The sequence below is a fragment of the Narcine bancroftii genome, chromosome 6, assembly GCF_036971445.1.
Source record: "Narcine bancroftii isolate sNarBan1 chromosome 6, sNarBan1.hap1, whole genome shotgun sequence".
NCBI lineage: Eukaryota > Metazoa > Chordata > Chondrichthyes > Torpediniformes > Narcinidae > Narcine > Narcine bancroftii.
In genome coordinates this window covers 29,251,297-29,272,647 of record NC_091474.1, presented here as the reverse complement: position 1 = coordinate 29,272,647, position 21,351 = coordinate 29,251,297, and the positions used below count along the sequence as shown (strand labels likewise).

The 21,351-nt window shown below is 43.9% G+C and overlaps 1 protein-coding gene across 10 annotated transcripts in view; it reads left to right on the top strand.

Moving 5' to 3' along the window:
• Nucleotides 1-21,351, top strand: part of tox2 (TOX high mobility group box family member 2) — a 292,247-nt gene that overhangs the window by 252,350 nt on the left and 18,546 nt on the right. For all 10 annotated transcript variants that reach the window (XM_069884517.1, XM_069884521.1, XM_069884518.1 and 7 more), the window contains 2 exons: nt 115-180; nt 17,316-17,561. In XM_069884517.1, the coding sequence (XP_069740618.1) occupies nt 115-180; nt 17,316-17,561 (312 nt within the window). The remainder of the gene's footprint in view (nt 1-114; nt 181-17,315; nt 17,562-21,351) is intronic.

Sequence of the window (21,351 nt, the reverse complement as noted above, 5' to 3'; positions counted from 1 at the left end):
TGTGTGGAGTCTGGAGTGAAAATGTCTCCAGAGAGCAGGAAGCAAGGAATGTTCCAAACAAAACTCTTCTGTTTTATTCTCAACTTTGATCTTTTTTCTCCCTTCTCTTTTCAGTTTGATGGGGACAATATGTACATGAGTCTGACTGATGCCAACCAGGACTACCTACCAACTAATCAGGTGAGTGGGCAGAGACTGACGTTTTCCACTTTCGGAATTATGTCTGTAACAAGCTTGTTGATCATTCGTGGAAAAAGAGTGGAACAAATGCATTGTATCCAATGTGTGGAGATGTTGGTCCAGCTGGGAACAATGCCATCTCCAATCCTGACCTCTGTCTCTCTGCTGCTTCACAGAACTATGAAACAAATCTCGCATTAGCCCAGCATTCTACACCTCCTCCTACTCCTCCCTTCACTCGACCACAGGGGTAGCTCCAGTTCATGGTCTGCATCAGAAGGCAGTCCTCACTCAAGCACTGCTCTTTCCCGTTCCTATTCATATCATTAGACCATTGCAATAGAAGAAGCCATTCAGCCTGTTGTGTTTGTTCCAGCTCTTTTGAAAAAGCTGTGTGATTTGCGTACTTTGCTTTACCCTCTGTATGATATCCCTTGAGCAGCATTGCTCTGAACCACCCACCCCCCTTTCCCCTGGGCGTAAACTGAGACCATAGGGACTGGAGCTCCTTCATCCTAGGCCCTCCCCGTTAGCCCTTGGGATGTTTACTGAGATACTGAGACCAGCTATTCAGCTGCTGGGACTATCTCTTTCGTTCTGGTACATATTTTCATTGGTTGTTTGACAAACATTCATTCCACTCAGAGATCCCTGCTTGCCAACACAGTCAGCCCAGGGTTAAATATGGTGACATCATTGTTATTAACCAATCACGTATTTTGGCCATCTGACCTCTGGAATGATAGAGTCATGTAATGAAATATGACATTTGGAAATAAAAAGAGCTCGTGACTATATTGGAAGTGACATCTGATCAAATTAAACTGAACTTTTAACCCTCCCTAAAAACTGGCAGCAAGGTTAGCAGAGAGGCATTGCATAATTTTAGTACGGTTGCCATGGAAACATAGTCAACCCATGCATCTTACCCCAAATCCATCCCAACTGATCAAACCAAATGGGCTTCCATTGTGATTCTATCGGTGCTGAAGTTAATTACATGCCTTAATGGCTCTCTTGATGTACCTCCCACAGCCCCTCGTTACCAGAGGCTTGAGGAGAGATGCAGAAAATTCTTGGGCCTTTACTGTGATGTCTGCAATGAGGAAGTTAGCAGAGTCCATTACTAGGGATAATGACTGGGCACAGGCTGTTTAGAGGATTGGTATATGTTTAGGGAGCCAGGGTGTGTGTGTGTGGATGTTAATTATCTGGGGTTTCCTATGTTGTGGGGATCAGACTCAGGGCATGGCAGGAAGCACTTCCTCACATGGGGGGCTGGAAACTGGGGATTCTCCCCACTTCCCCAAAGAAAGCTATCGACATGGTAATCAGTGGACGCTTTCAGGATTTGTGTTGTGGAGTCATAGAGTTATCGTTGGGCAGCATGGCAACAGGCCATTCAGCCCAACATCAACCAATCACCCCCCCTCCCCCCATTGCACACAACCCTCCTTTCACCACTCCCCCATAGCTGTACTGCCTGGCTGATTTAGGTGCTCGTGTGGACACTTCACAGCAGCCTGCCTCTACTGCCCCCTCTTTGCTTGTCTGAGAAGTTTGGAGAAATGGGCTGACCAACATAAATGAATGAGATAAAAGATGACATCCTTCAGGCAGAAATTCCACTGTCCGAGTTGGGCCTCTTTCTGACTCCATTCCCATCGATGTGCTTGAGTCTTACCTGCCTCCTCAAATGAGGAGCAGTGAGAGATTTACCATTAATGGCACTCACATCCCACGGGTGAAGGTATGATCTGGCAAATAGGTATGGCCGCAGTCACAGGTATGCAAATGTCAGGGAGCTTGGAGAAAACAGTGCTGATGGCCTACTTTGAGGCAGTCTGCATGTGGGGGTGCCAATACTACAAGGTTTGGTTTGGGTTCAGAATGTATTTTTATCTTGATGAAGGGATCCCACCCAAAACATTCTCTCCCATTACTTGACCCATTGACTTCCTCCAACAGATTGTGTTGTGGTCCATTTGCAGCTTTTTGGTGGGTATTGTCTGTGTGAGTTTTTCTAGTTTTGTTTTAATTGACTTGCTGGGAGTACCTAAAAGACGAAGGGAAATACTCAGATGGCAGGTCTGTATGGCCCAGAGTTGCCTACTCCAAGTCAAACATGGTAGAGTGTGAAGAGAGATCAGTTGGTACAGAGCAAAGGCAGCAGAGATTTGCCAGTGTGGGATTCATTCAAGAGTCTGATAATAGCAAGAAAGGAACTGCCCTTGAATCTACTGGTGCATTTCCCACACTTGTGAATCTCCTTCCGGATAGGAGGGGGCGAGAGGAGAGTGTGGACGGGGTGCGATGAGTCTTGCTTTTCCAAGGCAGTAGGAAGGGAAGACAGAGTTGATGGAGGGAAAGTTGAAGTCTTACTTATCTGATTGACTGCAGACCACCATGAAGTTCCATGAGGAACTTGCTGATGAACCATTTGATCTCAGCAAAGTGTCCTAGTGGTGGCTTGTTCAAAGAACCTAGTAATTGTGAGTGGGAGTGAAACCTGCTGTGCCCATCAGCTGTATCCATAGGTGACTCCATTCTCTCCCCGATGCCCTGACCAAAAGTGTCAGGCAGCAGCTGGTCACCAACAAATCATCACCCTCTCTGGGCACATGCACAGGCAAAGCTGGAAACCCTCAAGGATCACTCAAGTCCCAAGGAAAAAAGTTAAAATCTTGCCATTACTTGGGGTACATGGGAGCTTGTTTAGCAGTAAGGATGGTTGCTGTCTGCCTACAGCAGATTAAGGATCTGGGCAACTGACAAAAGATGTTAGAATCTCACTTCACTCCATTGTTAGAGCAAAGGTGCCCAGAGTCACACACTCATCCTTCCTGTGGGGACTGTCTGCTTCATGCACAGCACTGGCCCTAAGCTACTGGTCACACACACCAGGCCCACAGGGACTGCTTGCCAAGATGATGGTGCAGGTCACAGACACCAGGCCTAGGGGGACTGCTTGCTGAGCTGCTGGTCACAGACACCTGGTTCAGGGGGTCTGCTCACCGAAATGATGGTCACAGACACCAGGCCCCAGGAGGACTGCTCACTGAGTTGATGGTGCTGGTCACAGAGATCAGGCCCAGGGGGACTGCTCACTAAAATGATTGTGGTGGTCACAGACAGCAGACCCATGGGGACTGCTCTCACACAGACAGATGATCTGCTGGTCAGAGTATCCATATCCAGGAGACAGCCAACAGAAGCCAAACACCACACACAGTTCAGGAAATGTCCTAGAGGATATGGCTTACTTCCTTCCAAGAATTATTCGAAAATTTCTATCTGAGGAAATGTCATTTTCTCCAGGATTTAACAAACAATGGTGATCTCTTTCCAATGTTTCCAGTGACTTCTGCCTGTTGGCAGTTTTGAGCACTTTCTGCGAGACTTCAGTCGTGACAGGAAGGGAAGTGAAAGGATCGGTTTCCTGCTTCTTACAGTATGGTCTGTGAGCAACTCTGCCATTAGCTAATTCTCCGGAGGATTGGCTCTCACTGCTCTCTGCCCCATAATTCAACACTACAGTGAAGTACCACTCCACTCACGGCGAGTGTGCCAACCACTGCAGGAGTTCCTTGGGAAATATCCTGGTCCCAGCCACCATTAGCTGCTTCATCACCGGCCCTCCTTCTATTACCAGTTCAGATGGAGGGGTTGACAACATTCACAACTCTTCGGGTGTGCTTGGACACAGAATTATGAGACATTCACACAAACACCAGGCACCCATTAGCTCTCACAAGTCTAATCACCTAGCCCGATGTTTGGTGGCATTATGATCAGCCTTTGACATGGCAGGGATTACCATTTACCAGGGGCTCAAGCAGACCTGCCATGTGGCTCCAAGATCAGTCAGAGGCCTGCCACCTCTTCACACCCATCATGTTCAGACAAGTCATCAAGGAAGTGAAATGCTGAATCACCTCAGTGCAAATTTTGCCAGTTAACAAGCCAAAGATTCGGGGCTGACCCTGATGAAGGATATTCATGGGAGGGGTAAGAGGGAATGGACATGGTGAAGCATTTGCAAGCAGCTCATGTATTAGCAACATGGACTCAGGGACTGATCCATGAGAAGCCCACCCCGCAGCATCATGTTAGCTGCTCACTGGTACAGCTGGTAGTGCCACTGCCTTGCATGTTCAGGCCTGTGTGTGGAACGTGCCTGCCCTCTCTCTCCCCAGGTGTGACCACCTCCCAACTGTCCACAGGTTGTAGGATCATTGCCTATTGTAAATATGCCACCTTGGGTGTAGGCGTGGTAGAATCTGGAACAGTTGATGGGAATGTGGGAAAGTAAAATGGGAATCATGTAGGTGAGGGGCTTGATGGTCAGTACAGACTTGGTAGGCTGGTGGCCTGAGGGCCAATTTTGGTGTGGTTTCACCCTGACCCTACAACAAGAGCACATTGCTCACCAGGAATTGGGGAAAACACAGCCTTTTATAAAACATATGGACATGAGATAATGATGCCGAGATTATTGTCATACACAGTGTACAATGTACACAGGCACCGGAATTCCTACTTGCTGAAGCTAAACTGGTAGATCATTTTAAAAAAACTAAAAGACAACTACTTAATTGATATAAAAGGAGACAATAAATGTAAATACATAATTAAAAACAAAAATATAGATCATTAATAAAGTTCAATTATCCTAGTGCAAAAAAAATACTTAGTGATAGTATAGACAGTCCTGTGGAAGCAGTCTATGATCAGTGTAAGAGGTTCAAGAGTGTGCTAGCTGTTGGAAATAAACTGTTCTTGAACCTAGAAGTGTTGGTCTTCAGACTTCTGTTCCTTCTGCCCATAGGGGGCAGTGAGCAGAGGTTGTGACCAGGGGTCCTTTATGATGTTGGCTGTCTTCTTGAGGCAGTCTGTAGTAGATGGGAGGTCAGAGTCTGTGACGGACCTTCTGCAGCCTTCTGTGTTTCTAGGCAGTCAAATTCCCAAACCAGGCTATGATGTAACCAGGCAGTGTACTTTCCACAATGCAGCTGGAGAAATTTGATGGAATATTGGACTATCTGTATTGGCTACTGAAGAGCATTGTTTGGGTTTGTTTTACTGAGATTTCTGAATCCACTTCACTCTTTTAAGAAGATGTGCACAGGTATTTAATTGTAACCACCATATTAAAAATATGGAAGGCATCTTTGATAGCCAAATGAGAACTGGAGGAGCCCGTGTCAAGTTCATTCATCCTCATCCATTCTCTTTCTCAAGCTCCTTCCTGTGCCCTGTGTCTTTCCATCTTCACTGTCCTGACCATTATACTATCGGACTTGCTTTCACCGTTTCTCCTCCTCCTCTTGCACTGAGTCGGTGAACTTTCCTTTATCTGTTCCCCCGTATCTCAACGCCAGCTTTCATGTTGTTGACATTCACCAATCTTATGGGATCATGGCAGTGCTCTCCTTGTAGACAACGCAGGGCTTAAAGCAGAGCACACAGGCACACAGCAGCTTCAAGGCAAAGGGAACATCTTCAGCTACCCATAGAGGTCTGACCTTCTGAAAGAAAAAGGTTAAATCTTAAATTGAACCATTTAAAATTTACGATTCGTATTTTCCTAAATGGCAAGTGAGCACACCAAATCTTCACGGGGAGAAATAAATATATCCTGGGAATGGAAATGAAAAACAATATAAGGCATCTCCAGGATGGCACAATGAAAATGACATGCAGTCTGCATCAATACAGAGCAATTCCCCATTGACGTGGGATGAATTGAAAAAACTCCATTAAAACGCACTTGAGTGACCGAGCTGAGAATTTATTCTGGTGATCTGTTCGGCTGGTACAATATCAAGAGTCAGATTGTTGCCAACAAAATTACTTTTCCGTATTCATCTGCCTTTCTTGAAAGACCCAGGGAATTGCTTGGAACCTTCAATGTGCTCTGATTTATGCAGAGAATGCTTCCAATTTGAAGGAGTGTTCTCTATTAGAACATACTTTGCAGAATGGAAATAATCTCTGCAAGCAGAAAGAAATATTTATTTGATGACATTTCTGAACAAATTTCTATAAATCTGGCCTTGTCTGTGTTGAAAATCGCAATGCTGGAGCAACTTTGAAGGTCAAACAGTGTTGCAAGGCCAAAAGGGCCAAAAAGGTGCAAAGAATTTACTTATCTTGTTAGGTCGGCCTCCTGTTGTGTGGTCGTCGGAGGCTTCACAAGTTGGTTTTTACTTTTCTTGGCCATCTTTGTTATGTGCATGTGTGGTTCCAGGAGCATGCACAGTGCGTTCTAGGTTGGAGTGCCGGTTGGAGCATACGTGGTGGGGCAGCGCACGAATCTGGAGTTTTAGATATAATATTAAACATGGCGGTGACATGATCGCCATAACTTTAGTTGGCCGTTAGCACTAATGTTACTTTGTACCTCATGAAGCATCAGTCCAGATATTATTTATGAATATTTCATGTCAACATTAAAGAAGATAATTTCAAGTTTGCATGTTAAATAAAAGATTAATCACATCTGGACTTGTATTGAAACTAATAGAAAATGCATCACTAACAAATTCTCACTTAGCCTTCAAGCAACTTTGATCAAAGTCGCTATAAGTGAACTTTATATAGCAAAGATACATAACTCAGGTTACAGGCTTGGCACCTGCCTACTTTTTGCTCATACCTTGTTGAGGGGGTCAAGCCCAAAACATTGGTTATGTATCTTTATCTTTGCTACATAAAGGACACTGTTTGACCTGTTGAGTTTCTCCAGCATTGTGTTTTTACTTCAACCACAATGTCTGCAAAGGTTTGTGTTTTACTTAGGTCTGTGCTGAGAATGCGCACCCTCTCTTTGGTACTTCCATACATAACGCCACCCCCTTCAGCTTCTTCCCCAATCGTTTTCCGATTATCCACGAGCAGTTTGTAAAGCTTGGATCACCATGGCAACAGCTGATTCCACCACAATGTAGAATTGGGCTCAGCTGTTAACCAACCCATTCATGCTCAGAGTCCACCGTGTACCAGAAAACAGAAAATCAGGCTGTGCAGAGGGAAGGTTGGCAGGATGCAGCACGTCCATCAGCTTTTGATGGACTCCACTGTAAGTTAAAGGCATTACTACCAAACACCAGCTGTGCCTGCTCTGGAATGAGAGATGACCTTTCAAACTAACTTTTTCAAAATTAAATTTTATTTTAGACATAGAGCACACGAGCCCTTGCCGCCCAAATACATCCAATTAACCTACAACCCTCCGGAACATTTTTTGAAAGATTGAAGTAAACTGGAGCCCCTGGGGAAAATCCACACAGACATGGAGAGAAGGTACAAGCACCTTACAGACAGTGCGAGTTTCAAATCCCAGTCACTGGTGCTATAACAGCATTGTGCTAACTGTGCCACCCCAGAAATTGCAAATTTCCTCTTCTTATCAGCTCCAGAATACCTTGATGTTACAGCGGAGATATACTGTGGTAATGGTTACATAGAACCAAGACTTCAACCTCCTGGGTGTCAACAGCTCCAAGGTCTTTCTTGGAGCCTCATGTTGATGTAATCACAAAGAAGGTTGACCAGTGGCTATACCTTATGAGGTGTTTGAAGAGATTCAATATGTCACCAGAGTCTCGAAAACTTCTACTGGTGTACCATGGAGAGCATTCTGGCTAGTTACATCATTGCCTGGGATGGAGGTGCCAACACTCAAAACAAGAAAAAAACTCCAGAGGGTTATTATCTTGGCCTGCGACATACGGCCACTGAGCTTCACTCCATCGAGGACATCAACAAGAGGCAGTGTCTTAAGAAAGCAGCCTCTATCCTCAAGGACCCCACCACCCAGGCCATGCCCTCTACTCTGCTACCATCAGGAAAAAGTTACAGGACCCTGAAAACGAGCACTCAATAGCACAGGACATCTTCTTCCCCTCTCTCATAAGATTCCTGAATAATCAATGAACCAGACACTGCCTTACTTTTTCGTGCACTATTTAAAAAAAAATTATTGTTGTAAGGTAGTTTATATGAATGTTTGTTCTGTGAAAGCTGCTGCAAAACAATGAATTTCATGACTTGTTCATGACAATAAATTCTGATTCTGATTCTGAAGCCTGATCCTACTAGAGATCCTTTTCATCAATCCTTGTTGCTTCCCTCTTTATAAATATACAAATAGTGGTCAATCTCTCCAAATATCCTTGAGTGTTACAAATTCATACTAGATAAAAATGAATAGACTCAGGTAGGTGGGAATATTTTTTCCACGATTGTGAATGTTCAAATTCATTCTTATCGCAAAAACCATTGGTAGAGTTGTGTTAACGAGTTTGTACACCGCAAGGCGCCGGCAATTACAGATTCCATGAAATACAAGCAGAAAATAAGGAAACCACTCAGCCAGTCAGGCACATCAATGGAGAGAAACAGAGTTAATGTTTCAGCTGAGAGACCCTTCATCAGAGCTGCTGAATGCAGAGCAGTGCATGTGTCTGGACATTTTAATGTAAAAGAATGAATACTGCCAGCAAGTGATGTGGCATCGAGAACGAGAACACAAATTCAAGTTTATTTATCATTGTACCAGTACAACCCGATGAAACAGCATTCTCCAGACCACAGTGCAGAACAACTCAAACTCACGCAACTCAATTGCCAGCACTTCCTCAAACAAATGCAAACAGTTGGTCACCCCCTCTATTTGATCTGTGGTGTTGCTGGATCGATGAGCTTGATCAATATGGCTCTAACAATTTACTTAATGGCACTCCCCAGACACTGAACACCAGGCTCTGGGGGAGGGGATACCGCAGGTACAAATGCCCCATGTAGAAATGCAGCCCCCTTTCCACTCACACTGCCTTTAATTGTCAACCTTTCAGGTGGCTCGCTCCTTCCTACCTTATGTCTATCAGCATGCTCCAGCAGGCGAGCAGCAGAGCACTCCTCATCTCCTCATGGTTTGATGCTTGAGCTGAGGGCAATAGTTGGTTACAAGTTTTATATCTTAGCTTCCATTCTGATTGAAATGAGCACTATACACAAACACACCCCCGCCCCCCCCCCCCCCCCTTCAATTGGCCCGCCTGCCCCACTCACCGTCTGCTGGCAAACTCCATCCCACTGCACTGCCTGAACCCTTGGCAGAAACTGCCTTCCCCCAAGATACTGTTCCCCCAGCAAACAAGGGCTTTTCATAGCTTATATTATTTTTAAAAATTTTTAAATAATAATAATAATATAAAAATAATTATATTATTAAAAATAGTCAGGGAAGAATTTTAAAAAAAGCGCTTTTGGTAAATTATAACAATATATTTATTATAATTTAAATTACATATAATGGAATATATAATTAATTGAATTATTATTTGCATTTTATGATTATATATGGTAGTCCTTTGATTCGAAGAAGACATGTTGTTTCATCTGTGGACACAAAGGTGACTGGAAAACTATTTTCGCATTAACTGTGACTACTGCTTTGTGGCGCCGTTCACGGTTTTCCATCAGTTTTTAGCAGCACCTGACTTCAAAACTGGTGTAGGCTTCATAGCACAGGGCTCATCAACGGGTTCTGTCAACAGCTGCAGTTTCTTGTTCTCTTGGCTGGATGTCACAGAAGCATAAGGCTTCCTTCATAGTGTCTTTATAGCACTTGAGTGGATGGGCTTGAGGTCTCTTTCTAGTCTTCAGTTCACCATAGAGCAACTGCCAAAGCAGACAGTGGTTGTCCTTTCTGATGAAGTGTCCCACCCTCTGCATCTGGGCTCTGATGATCAGGGACTCAATGCTGGTGAACTTCATGCAATCAAAGTCCTCCAGGTAGGAGACAACAGATGCTAATGTTGGACAGAGGGTGTGCATGTGAAATTTCTCCAGTTGTTTGATTTGACGTCAGTACAGAGTCCAGACAGGAGAGAAGGGATGACCACAATTTTGTAGATTTTCAGCTTTGTGGAGTTGAAGTTGTATTGATTGAGCACACTGGTACACACCCTCCCCAGAACCTGGCTATCCTTGCTGATCCTGGAGTCAATTTCTTTGTCCAAAGACCCATCACTCGAGATGAAGCTCTCCAAGTATTTTGAAGCTGTTTACATATGTTGGCTGACAAATGACAAATTATTATTTGTATAATAAACATAACAATAAATCCCAAAATATTGTTTTCCTCTCCCCACAGATGCGGGTTGAGCAAAGGCCTTTGTTTTTGATTGTTCCCTGACTTTTTAATCATTTAAATATATCGTTATAAGCTACAAAAAGCCCTTGTTTGGCAGGGGTGTGGTTTCCCGGGGGTTCAGGCAACGCCAGGCAGTGTGACGCGACCTCACCCAGCAGATGGTGAGTGGGGCAGGGAGCCAGACCAAAATATCCAGCCCCAAAATATCTGAAGGACTACAAAAGTCTATTTTTCACCAAAATGCGAGCACCAAAATGTCCGATTCCTCACACATAGACACGTGCACGGACACACGCACACAGACAGACACGCACACACAGACACATGCAGACACACACAGAAATGCATACATGTAGGAGCACATTTGGGCGCACACACACAGAACACACACACTAACACCCACAGCCAGTGGTTTCCTGCTTGAGGTCTTTAGCCAGTGACTCATGCCGGCAGGGTTGGAGGTGTGTGCAAGGATCTCAGTTCAGAATTGACCACATTCAGCTTCCCATTTGAAAGTGGGGAACCAGCCACCTTGCTGTGACTGACACCTGGTGCCCACCACTCAGACCTGTTCTGTTCCAAGAGGAGCTCCCCCTCTCTGGCCTGAAGCAGCAAAAGGAGGCCCAACTGTACTTGGGCGTTTCCACAACGTCCTTCTTGCCATCCATTGCTTTTCGACCCACTTCCACAAGAACCAACAGCCGCCCAATTTTTCGGAGATTCCTTCACGACAACTGCTGCACCCGTAGACTGAAAGGTGTTTCCAGCATTCAGCCTCACTCTGCTAAGTGTAAAGGAATCTTCCACTCAGGAAACTTCATTGCAATGTTTCCCAAACCATGCACATGTGATGTTCCTTCCCTGCATCGTTCTGAAAAATGCTGCAGGTCAGGAATTCCTTTGTCAGTGACCAGCTGGAACCTACAGAGTCAGTGTAGCTTTCCCAGGAACAGCAGGCGGAGAAAGCTCAACCCATAAAACTTTGGCAGTTACGTCGCCCTGGAGTCAGGATGTGGTTCTCATTTCAGTAAACCGCATGAATGGTTCATCCAGTTTGTTCTCATCACCTTATTCCCACGTGAGGGCTAACAAAAAAGTATTTTCACATTATCATATGCAGGGCTAATCTGAAACAATACCAAAAGTGCTGAAATTGGGTTGCTCGCACTAGAACCATAGTACATTACAGCACAGAAACAGTCTAGTCGAACTATTTCTCTGCCCAGTCCCACTGATCTGCACCCAGTCCATAGCCATCCATACCTCTCCCATCTATGTACCCATCCTAATTCTTCTTAAATGTTAAAATTGACCCCACATTCACCACTTCAACTGGCAGCTCACTCAACACTCCCACTTCTCTCTGTGTGAAAAAGTTCCCCCTAAACCTTTCCCCTTTCACCCTTAACCCATGTCTTCTGGTTTGTATCTCACCTACCCTCAGTGGAAAAAGCCTACTTACATTTACTTTGTCCCCCTCATCATTTTAAATATCTCCATCGAATCTCCCCTCATTCATCTACGCTCCAGGGAATAAAGTCCTAACCTGTTTAACCTTTCCCTGTAACTTAGTTCCTTCACTAAGGTGGGAGATATTGGGAGCTCAACCAACAAAGATACTGGTACAGACTTCCAAACTTTCCACCATGACTGGCCAAAGATTTTATTAAGGATAAGGTCATTATTAAACTGGATTAAGCAGCCTTAAACTGAGGCTGAGCTGTTATTTAAAAAAGGCAGGCCAGGGAACTACCAGGCTGATGAGGCTGACATCAATGGTGGGAAAGTTGTTGGAGGAGCTTCTGAGGGACAGGATCTACAAGTGTTCGGATTGGTAGGGACTGATAGGTAGGGATAGATTGCAGATAGCATGGATTCATGAGTGGGAGATTGTGTCTCATAAATGTGACTGAATGTTTTGAAGAGGTGACCAAGGACTGATGTGGACAGGGTGGTGGGTGATGTATATCTAGTCTATAGTAAAGCCTTTGACAAGGTCCTGAAGGTAGGTTAAATCACATAGGATTCAAGGGGATCTGGCCCATTGATTCAAAGTTGCTTCAGTGAAAGGACAGAGGGAGGTAATGGAGCTTGTTACTTAGATTGGAGGACTGTGAGCAGTGGTGTGCCAGAATGGTTGGCACTGGGACAACTACTGTTTGCCATCTATATTAACAATTAGGGCAGGAGTTTGTAATGACACCAACATTGTGGTGTAGTGGAGAGTGAGGAAGGATATCTATATTTACAACAGGATGCAAATCATTTGAGAAGGTGAGCCAAGGAGTGGCAAATAGAACTTAGCTTTAACACGCTTGCTCCTCCCTACATTTTGTCATATCTGATGAAGGGCTCGCCCGAAATGTTGGCTTTGTATCTTCATTGAAAACATGATCGTTTTGACAGTATATTGATTGAAAACTTGCCTGAATGGTGCATCAACGACAAAAACCTTGCACTCAATTTAATCAAAACTAAGGAACTGTTTGTTGGCTTCAGGAAGGGAAAGCCAGAGCTATACAATCCAGTGATCATTGGGGATCAGAGGTGGAGAGGATAAGCAAATATAAGTTCTTGGGAGTCACTATTTCAGAGAATCTTTCTTGGACCCAACTCACTAATGGCACCATGAAGAAAGCAGGTTAGTGCCTCTACTTCTTCAGGAGTTTGCAGAGGTTTGGTATGACACCAGAAACCTTGGCAAATTTCTACAGAGGTCTGGTGGAAAGTATGCTGACCGGCTACATCATGGTCTGGTATGGGGATACCATAACCCCCTGAGCATAAAGCCCTCCAGAAGGTAGTGGACACAGCCCAGGACAACACAGGCAAAACTCTCCCCACTATTGAGAACATTTACAGGGAATTTGCGGAGAGCAACAGCAATCATCAAGGATCCACACCAGCCAGCACATGCTCTGTTCTCGCTGCTGCCATCAGGAAAGAGGTATAGGTGCCACAAGACTCATACCACCAGGTTCAGGAACAGCTGCTACCCCACCACCATCAGAATCCTTAACAACAAACTCAATCAGAGACTCGTTTAAGGACTCTTACTTGTGCACTTTATTGATTTTTTTATTCTCTCTGTATTGCAGTTTGTTTACATTTATTATCTTTCTACAGTTCTTTATTTGTTTACTTGCTATGTAGAGTTTATTCTTTGTACTATCCATTAGTGGTAATTCTGCCTCGCCCACAAAAAAGAATCTCAGGGTTGTATGTGATGTCATGAATGTACTGTGACAATAAATCTGAAATGTTTATTTTTGCTACATAAAGTACACTTTTTCGCCTGCTAAGTTTCTCCAGCATCATATTTTTACTTCTGTCATGGGGTCTGTAGACTTTTGTGTATTAGACCTGAGGGTTTGGATGTTCAGTTAATTTAATGTAGTGATTGAGGTGCATTGGCTGGTGAAGAAACCATATAACATGTTGATCTTCATTAGATAGAGTATCGAGTACAAAAGATAGGACCTTGTGTTACAGCTGTACAAAGTGTTGGTGAGACCACACTGGGAGTAGTATGTGCAGGTGTGGTCAGCCACTATAGGAAGTATGTCAATAAGATGCAAAAGAGATCCATCAGGTCTGGAACAGTTGAGGCCGAGTTAGAGGGGGAGGTTGGACAGGTTGGCTCTTCATTCCCTGGAGTGCAGGAGACAGAGGGGTGATCTTATAGAGGGTTGTAAAATAATGAGGGGCATAGATAAAGTGAATGGTCGGTATTTTCCCCCTAGGTAGGTGATTCTGGAAGTAGAGAGCATGTTTAAGGTGAGGAGGGGGAGATTTAAGAGGGACCTGAGGGGCAACCAAGATGATGGCCCGTATATGGAATGAGTTGCCAGAAGAAACTATAGAAGAGAGGACGATAGCAATGTTCACAAAAACACTTGAACAGATTTATGGCTCGGAAAAAAGGGCATTTTGGGCTTTAATCCCATTTGGTCAGTATTGACAAGCTGGGCTGAAGGGCCTGTTCCATGTTGTATATGCCCGTAACTACAACTCCATGAGTTTACCTTGCAGGACTGCGAAGAATTTTCATGGCAGTGGAAGGGTGCATATTATGATGTTTCCATCGACAATTTACATTATAAATATGGGCATAGGAACATCCAATGGAAAAGTATGACAGCAAGGACAGAGTACTGACACTCTGTACCTGATAGAATTATTGCTGACACCTTGGGAATTTTACCTGCAAATTAAACCTACTTCCACTGCCAGAAGCCCAGTGCCATGGAAGACCAACTGTCTAGACATTGAATTTATTTCTAAATTTAAATGTTAAAGAAAATTAATAACTTCCTTTTATTTTAAATTCCAAGTTTATGTAATTTTAATCGGAACATTAGAAACAGAATCACATGTGGTCTTTCAGTACCCTCATTCCTGTTTCCCATTCAGTCATGGCTGCTCTCTTCCCTCCGTACCACTTTCCCGTAACACTAAAGATCCACGGGATTCCATCTTAAATCACTGGGTAACTGGAAATGTTGAAGATTCTCCACCTTGGTGGTGGTGGGGAGGAGATGTTCTTCTCTGGCCAGGCCTGGTGTGATCTAGCAGCAGCAAACGAGAGCACAGGAGACATTGATTGTGAAAGAACTTACATGTAATCTAAAACCAACAGCAAAAGCTTCTGTCGAAATGAGAAGGTGCCAATGAATAAATGTATTCCATTAGAAAAAATAACATATAGTTTAAGAAATAATATTGAAATATTCGAACAAGTATGGGAGCCTTACATTAAATACAATAGCGAAAACCTACCGGGAACAAACATTACCTAAGTTGATGGAAGGAGAAGAGAAGAAAAAAATGGACTCAGTAGAATTTCTGGTGTATTTTTGTTGAATGACAACATTGTCTAACTGAATTAATGCAACCTAGATTGTATAACTAAAATGGATGAGAGGGGGGAGGGATGGGGGGGTGGCTTGGGAGGAGGGAGGGGGGAGGGAGAAAAAGTCACTGTAAATGTGTGGAAAAGAAAAAGTGTATATCATGGCTATTGTGATTTATGGTGTGAAAAATAAAAAATTTAATATAAAAAAAAATAAAAATAAAAAATAAAAAAAAAAAAAAAAGAAATGAGAAGGTGCCCATGGTAATATGAGGCTTCTAAAAAATCTGGTAAATTAACAACTGAAAAAATTAGAAAATGGCAAATAAAGTAAAACCCCTGTTATCCAGCACCTAAGGGGCTTGGTAGATCCCAGATAAGTATATTTTCCGGTTGCTTGAGGTTGTGTGATTGGTGTACTATTTTAAACTTGTGTATTTTTTTATCTGATTTTTTTTTTGCTAGTTGTTTGAGACTGCTGGTTGCTTGAATTCCAGGTAATAGGGTTTTAATGTATGTTTTTGCTGTGGAAGAGTTCACCAAGTTATCAGATGGGATCATTTCAAATAACTTTTGAATGGATTACAAGTGAAAAAGTTCTGAAGAAACTCAAGGACTAAAGCAGATACCAGTTGTATGCTCAGGTTGTGAAGGAAGTGCTGTAGAGATAATGGGCCCTCTGTTGACATTTTTCATGACCATTCTCCACATCATGCTCCCTATCACTGTCCATGACTTCCCCTTGGTAAACACTGATGCAAAGTACTCACCTGCTTTCTCTGACTCCAAAATAAATCTCCTTTGTTCCTGAGGGGCAAACTCCTCTCTCTAGTCATCCTCTTGTTTTTAATGTAAGTATAAAATGCCATGGGATTTTCAATACTCTTCTTCTCCAAGGCCCCCTTTGGCCTTCCTAATGCCCTAATTAAGCTCTTTCCTGCGGTCTTTTTATTTTCCATCTCTGTCTGATTGTATTTTCTGATACTTGCATATGACTCCTTTTCCTTTTTGACTAAGTGCATGACATTGTTCTTCCAAGGATATCGCTATCATATTCTTCATTTACACAGGAACATTCTGGTCCTGAACTCCAATTAATTGGTCCTCAAACAACTCTCACGAGTCAGTTATGGGTTTGCCCGATAACAGCTGCTTCCATTTTCCTCCTCCAGCTTCTTTCCCTCCTCCAATTTACTACTTGTCTACAAGGCCCAAACTTACCCTTGCCCATAACTATCTTGAGTATGCAGCAGGGAAACTCGAGGCAGTTGTTAGAGTAGGTTATTGGGTCAGCACAACACTGTGGGCTGAAGGGCTTGTACTGTGCTGTAGATTTCTATGTTCTATATATCTTAAGAAAGAGTGATCACCATTCCCAAAATGTTCCCCCACTGAAACTCTGATGCCCTGGTTGGGCTCAAGGCCAAGTGTGACTCCCTTCCTGGCTGGAATATCTAGACACAACTTCAAGAAACTCTCCTGGATGCACAACAAATTCTACCCCATTTCAGCCTCTGGCACCAAGGATGATCCAGTCAATATTTGGGAATTTAAAGTCTCCCACAACAACATCCCTGATGCTTTTGCAACTTTCCATCATTTGTTTACACCTGACCCTCCACTTCCTGCTTTAAATTGCCTCTCGTGTGTCGGAGAATGTGGGCATGTAACGGCAGTTGATGAGAGTGTTGGGAGAATTAAAAACAGATTAATATTGGATTAGTGTAAATAGTTGGTTGACGGTGAGCACAGACTGGATGAGCTGAAGGGCCTGTTCCTGGCTGTATCCCCTCTGAACCAAGATAAATCCTTGTATGTTGGAGAAAAATATCAGCGAGGCAAACGCTGCCTGTTCCTTCCAAGAACTATAATGGCATGATTCTCCATCCCTAGGAGATCCTCGGTACTGAGTTGAAATCACTTTTACCAGAAAAAAACACGGTTTGGTTTTTGTTTGTGAAAATTGCAGAAAGGTGGTAGGGCTTGAAAATGGTAATTCTGGGACTTCCTCGGATACCTTTAAAAGAGTGAGCATTAAATGACTCTCCATTAATTTATATGCAGTCTGTTTTGGTTACCATGCTATTCTAAATCTTCATTTTATCTTCTTTCTTCCTTTAGTCCTTCCCTGGCCAAGGTCTGGGTGATGAAGACTACGAGATTCCTCCCATCACTCCTCCAAATCTCGGAGACCCATCCTTTCTTCACCTGATGGATCCTCATGGAGGCTACCATTCACTGTACCATCCTGCCCCAGCCAATGGCCTCCTGCCCCAGTACACTTACCAAGGCATGGACCTCCCTGCAATTATGGTGTCCAACATGCTGAGCCAGGATGGTCATCTGCTCCCAAGCCAACTGCCAATGGTCAGTGTCTATCCTTTGGTGGAACAATGCATCTATTTGAAGGTGTTGTTTTGTTTTGGACTGTTGATTTCAAATAAACAATTAGGGTTAGGATGGGAAAGCATCGATTTAAACCCTTTGGGTCAAGCAAGTAGGAACTGGTGAGGTGCCATTAATGTAACAGAGCTTTTCAAACTATTAATACAGAGCGTGGATTTCAATGTTCTCGGATGGGCTGTATGTGAGTCTAGAGGTTCTCAAAGTAGAGAAGTGATGTGAAGGACAGTAAAGAAATAAGACTCCACAGGAAGAATTGTGATGGTTGATGCTAAAGCATTTTCATCCTCTTTGACTTCTGCCAACTCTCTTGTAGCTATCTCCTGTAGCCTCTCCCTCACAGACCTTGTCCTGCCTTCTAGCCCTCTGTTCCACTGCAGGCTGCTTGTCAATCTTTATAACCTTCACTTAAACTCATTTGATTTTCCCATATTAGACTTCCACTCGACTCAATAAAATCACTAATGTATTGCCTTTCACATAAAAAATCTTTTTAGAAACTGGATAACCTGCCCCAAAACCAACCGTCCCACAAAACACAGAGTCAGATCCTGCTGGTTTATAGCTTGTATCCCTGGGACAGGGGAGGTTAAAACAAAAGGGCAAAGGTTTAAGGTGAGAGGGTAAAGATTTAGGTGGGACTCAAGGGGCACTTGTGCACACAGAGGGTGGTGGGCGTGTGGAAGGAGCTGTCAGCAGAAGTGGTAGAATTACAACATTTAAAAGGGACATGGAGAGGAATAATTTTGAGGGATGGGGCTGAGCTCAGGTAGGCAACTTGAATTTAATCATTTATTGTCACCTGTACAGAAATACAGTGAAACATTTTGTTTCAGGTACCAGCCAGGCAGCCTGCAGGAAGTCACAAAACATCAGCATGACTTAAATCCACAAAAAAAGAGTTCACAGAAAACAATCAGTAACTTGGTCAGAATGGTAACATAAATGAAATTCTTTAATTTTGTCTACCATAAGTCTTTGTCCAGCGTCCCTCACAGAAATGAGGCCCCAGCAAGGAATGAACTCGCCAAAGGGGGCATTTCCGTTCCGTATAGCTCCATGGGCAGCACAGTTAGTGTAATGGTTAGCTCAACACTAGTATAGCGCCAGCAACCCGGGTTTGAACACGACGCTGTTTATGAGGAATTTATACGTTCTCTCCATGTCTGTATGGATTTCCTCCAGGTGCTCCGGTTTCCTCTCACCCTCCAAAAACCTATGGTGATGGTGGGGGGTTTGCAGGTTAATTAGTGTATTTGTGGGGTACAGGCTCATGGGCTGGAAGGGCCTGTTACCGTTCTGTGTTTTTTAAAAAAATGACTGAATCTCTCTCTAAAGAATCTTTCAGTGTGAGGAACTGAACTTACCACTGCATGGTGGAATATCTCGCCTTCACAAGGGTGTGGCATTTCACACCATTGTGTGGGATGGTGATGCAGGGATTTAGCAACTTCACACAACTTCTACCTTTCGTCCATTTCAAAAACAAGAGCCATTATTTCAGATCATTCTTCTGACAAGGAAATGGTGTCTGAATTATGGAATGTAAAGCATACACACCATAGACTTGGACCTGTACAGGGAATGTGAATCATGTATGGAGTATCATTCATGATGATGACATGTAGCTCCACCTAAGGGAAGAATGCAGGGCCTGTATGTGCAGAGTGGCCACAGAGTGCACCCATCATGTCACTGTAACATTAACCATGTCTTTTATTACCACTCTTAACATCAGATGCTGGTTGTAGGGGTGCTTCTCATCGAACCAGTCCAGAGTTTTACTCAACATTCGGTAATTAGCTGGGAGCCTTCACTATGTCATATATCCCCCAGCATGGAAACAGGCCCATTGTGCCCACATTGACCAAAATGTCCTACCCACACCAATCCCATCTGCCTGTGTTAAGCCCATATCCATCTGCAGCGCGACAGAGAGCACTCAAGACCAGAACTACAGGCTTTTATTCAATGAGAATGGCACATGGTCTGTGGACTGAACTGGGGTTTTGGCGGGGGTCCAGGGTTTATATCGGGAGGGGGGGGCAGAGTCAAGGAAGGGGCCAGTCCTTAGAGCATCGCACCAGTAGTAAATTCCTAGTTCACTACACCCTCTAAACCCATCATATCCATGTATCTGTCCACATGTTTCTTAAATGTTGCAAGAGTCCCTGCCTCATCCACCTCCTCCAACAGCACGTTCCTTATACCCACCACCCTCTGTGCAACAAAAAGTTAACTCTCAGGTTCCTGTTAAATCTCTCCCTCCTCACCTTAAACCTGTGTACTCTGATTATCAATTCCCCTACTCTGGGTAAAAGACTCTCTGCATTAGCCTGATCTATCCTTCCTGATTTTGTACACCTCAATGAGATCACCCCTCATCCTCCTGTACTCCAAGGAATAAAGCCCCAGCCTACTCAACCTCTCCCTGTAACTCAGGCCCGAGTCCTGGCAACATCCTTGTAAATCTCTGCACCCTCGCCAGCTCGACATCTTTCCTGCATTAATCTCTCCTTTTCTTAAATCTGGCTGGAAGTATGCCGTTTTAACATTTTGCCCAATAGTACTTAAAATGAAGCCTCCTGTAAACCAACAGCAATTCAAGGCCAAGAGATCGAAGGAAAGGCAAGGGAAGAAAACTTCCAATGATATTCCATCACTTGTAACTGCCTTCTTTGGCCTTGTGTCAAGAGTCGCCAATCCTCTGGGTTCAGTTTCCAGCTTTTCTTCGTTGTAATTGAAGCATCTCCACTACAAATCGCTTGTCAGCACAGAGAGGGAGGCTTGAGCTTGAAGTCACCAAGATTTAGGTTAAGTGAGAATATTCTCCATGTCCTCCTATTTGCTTTGGGAAGATCAAAAAAAAACAATATTTTTTTCTTGTTGCCAAGGGCAGCCAGAGATGACATGATCATTCTTATTAGATACCTTTCCTCCTCATCCTATGTCCACTTCAGACAGAGTTTGATAGGAACTTGCTTTTACAAAGCAGCTTTAATGTTGACAGACAAAAGTAACCAAGCTTTGGTGAAGTGGGGAGCTAGAAGCTCTCAAACCAGTGGGATATCCAGCTAAATGTTGAGAGGTGGAGAGATTCCATGGGACATTCCAGGACTCAGGCTGAAGGCACGGCCAGAGAATCTATCTGAGAGAGCACCTCCAGCACTTCGCATCTCCTCCAGGCCACATCTTCCTAGGAGAATCTGGGAATCCAGATGTCATCAAGACAGAGACCTCAGCGGGTCGGGCAACAGTCGTGGAGGGGACTGGGTTAACTTGCTGCTGAACCTCTCCTCAGTTTCACATGCTACAGTCTCCAAAATATTCTCGACAATTAGTTTGGAATAAATTTGCCTTCGTTGTGTGATTCTGTGTCTTCATGAGATGATGGTGCTTCAAGTGTTTGTGTCTTGGAAGTCGGAGCAACCTGTGCTCAGGATTTAAGACAAGATTATCTGTAATAGAAAACTTAAATATTATTTATGCCAAAGACCAGTAATGACCTCTTGCATCCCTGAATTGCCCATGTTCCAACTGCCTGCTTCATATGTGTTTTAACTACAGCAGTGCATCAGGACGCTGGGGACAAGGCGTTTCTGAGATGGTGAGGAAGCAATTCTGATATGCCACACTCCAAATAGAAACGGGCCATCCTGCCAATCTCCCCCCTGCTGTTTCTGCACCTTCAGGACACTTCCCACTCCTCTGCTTCTCCTCCATCTGCATTTGCTTCTGATCATTATTCCTCCGC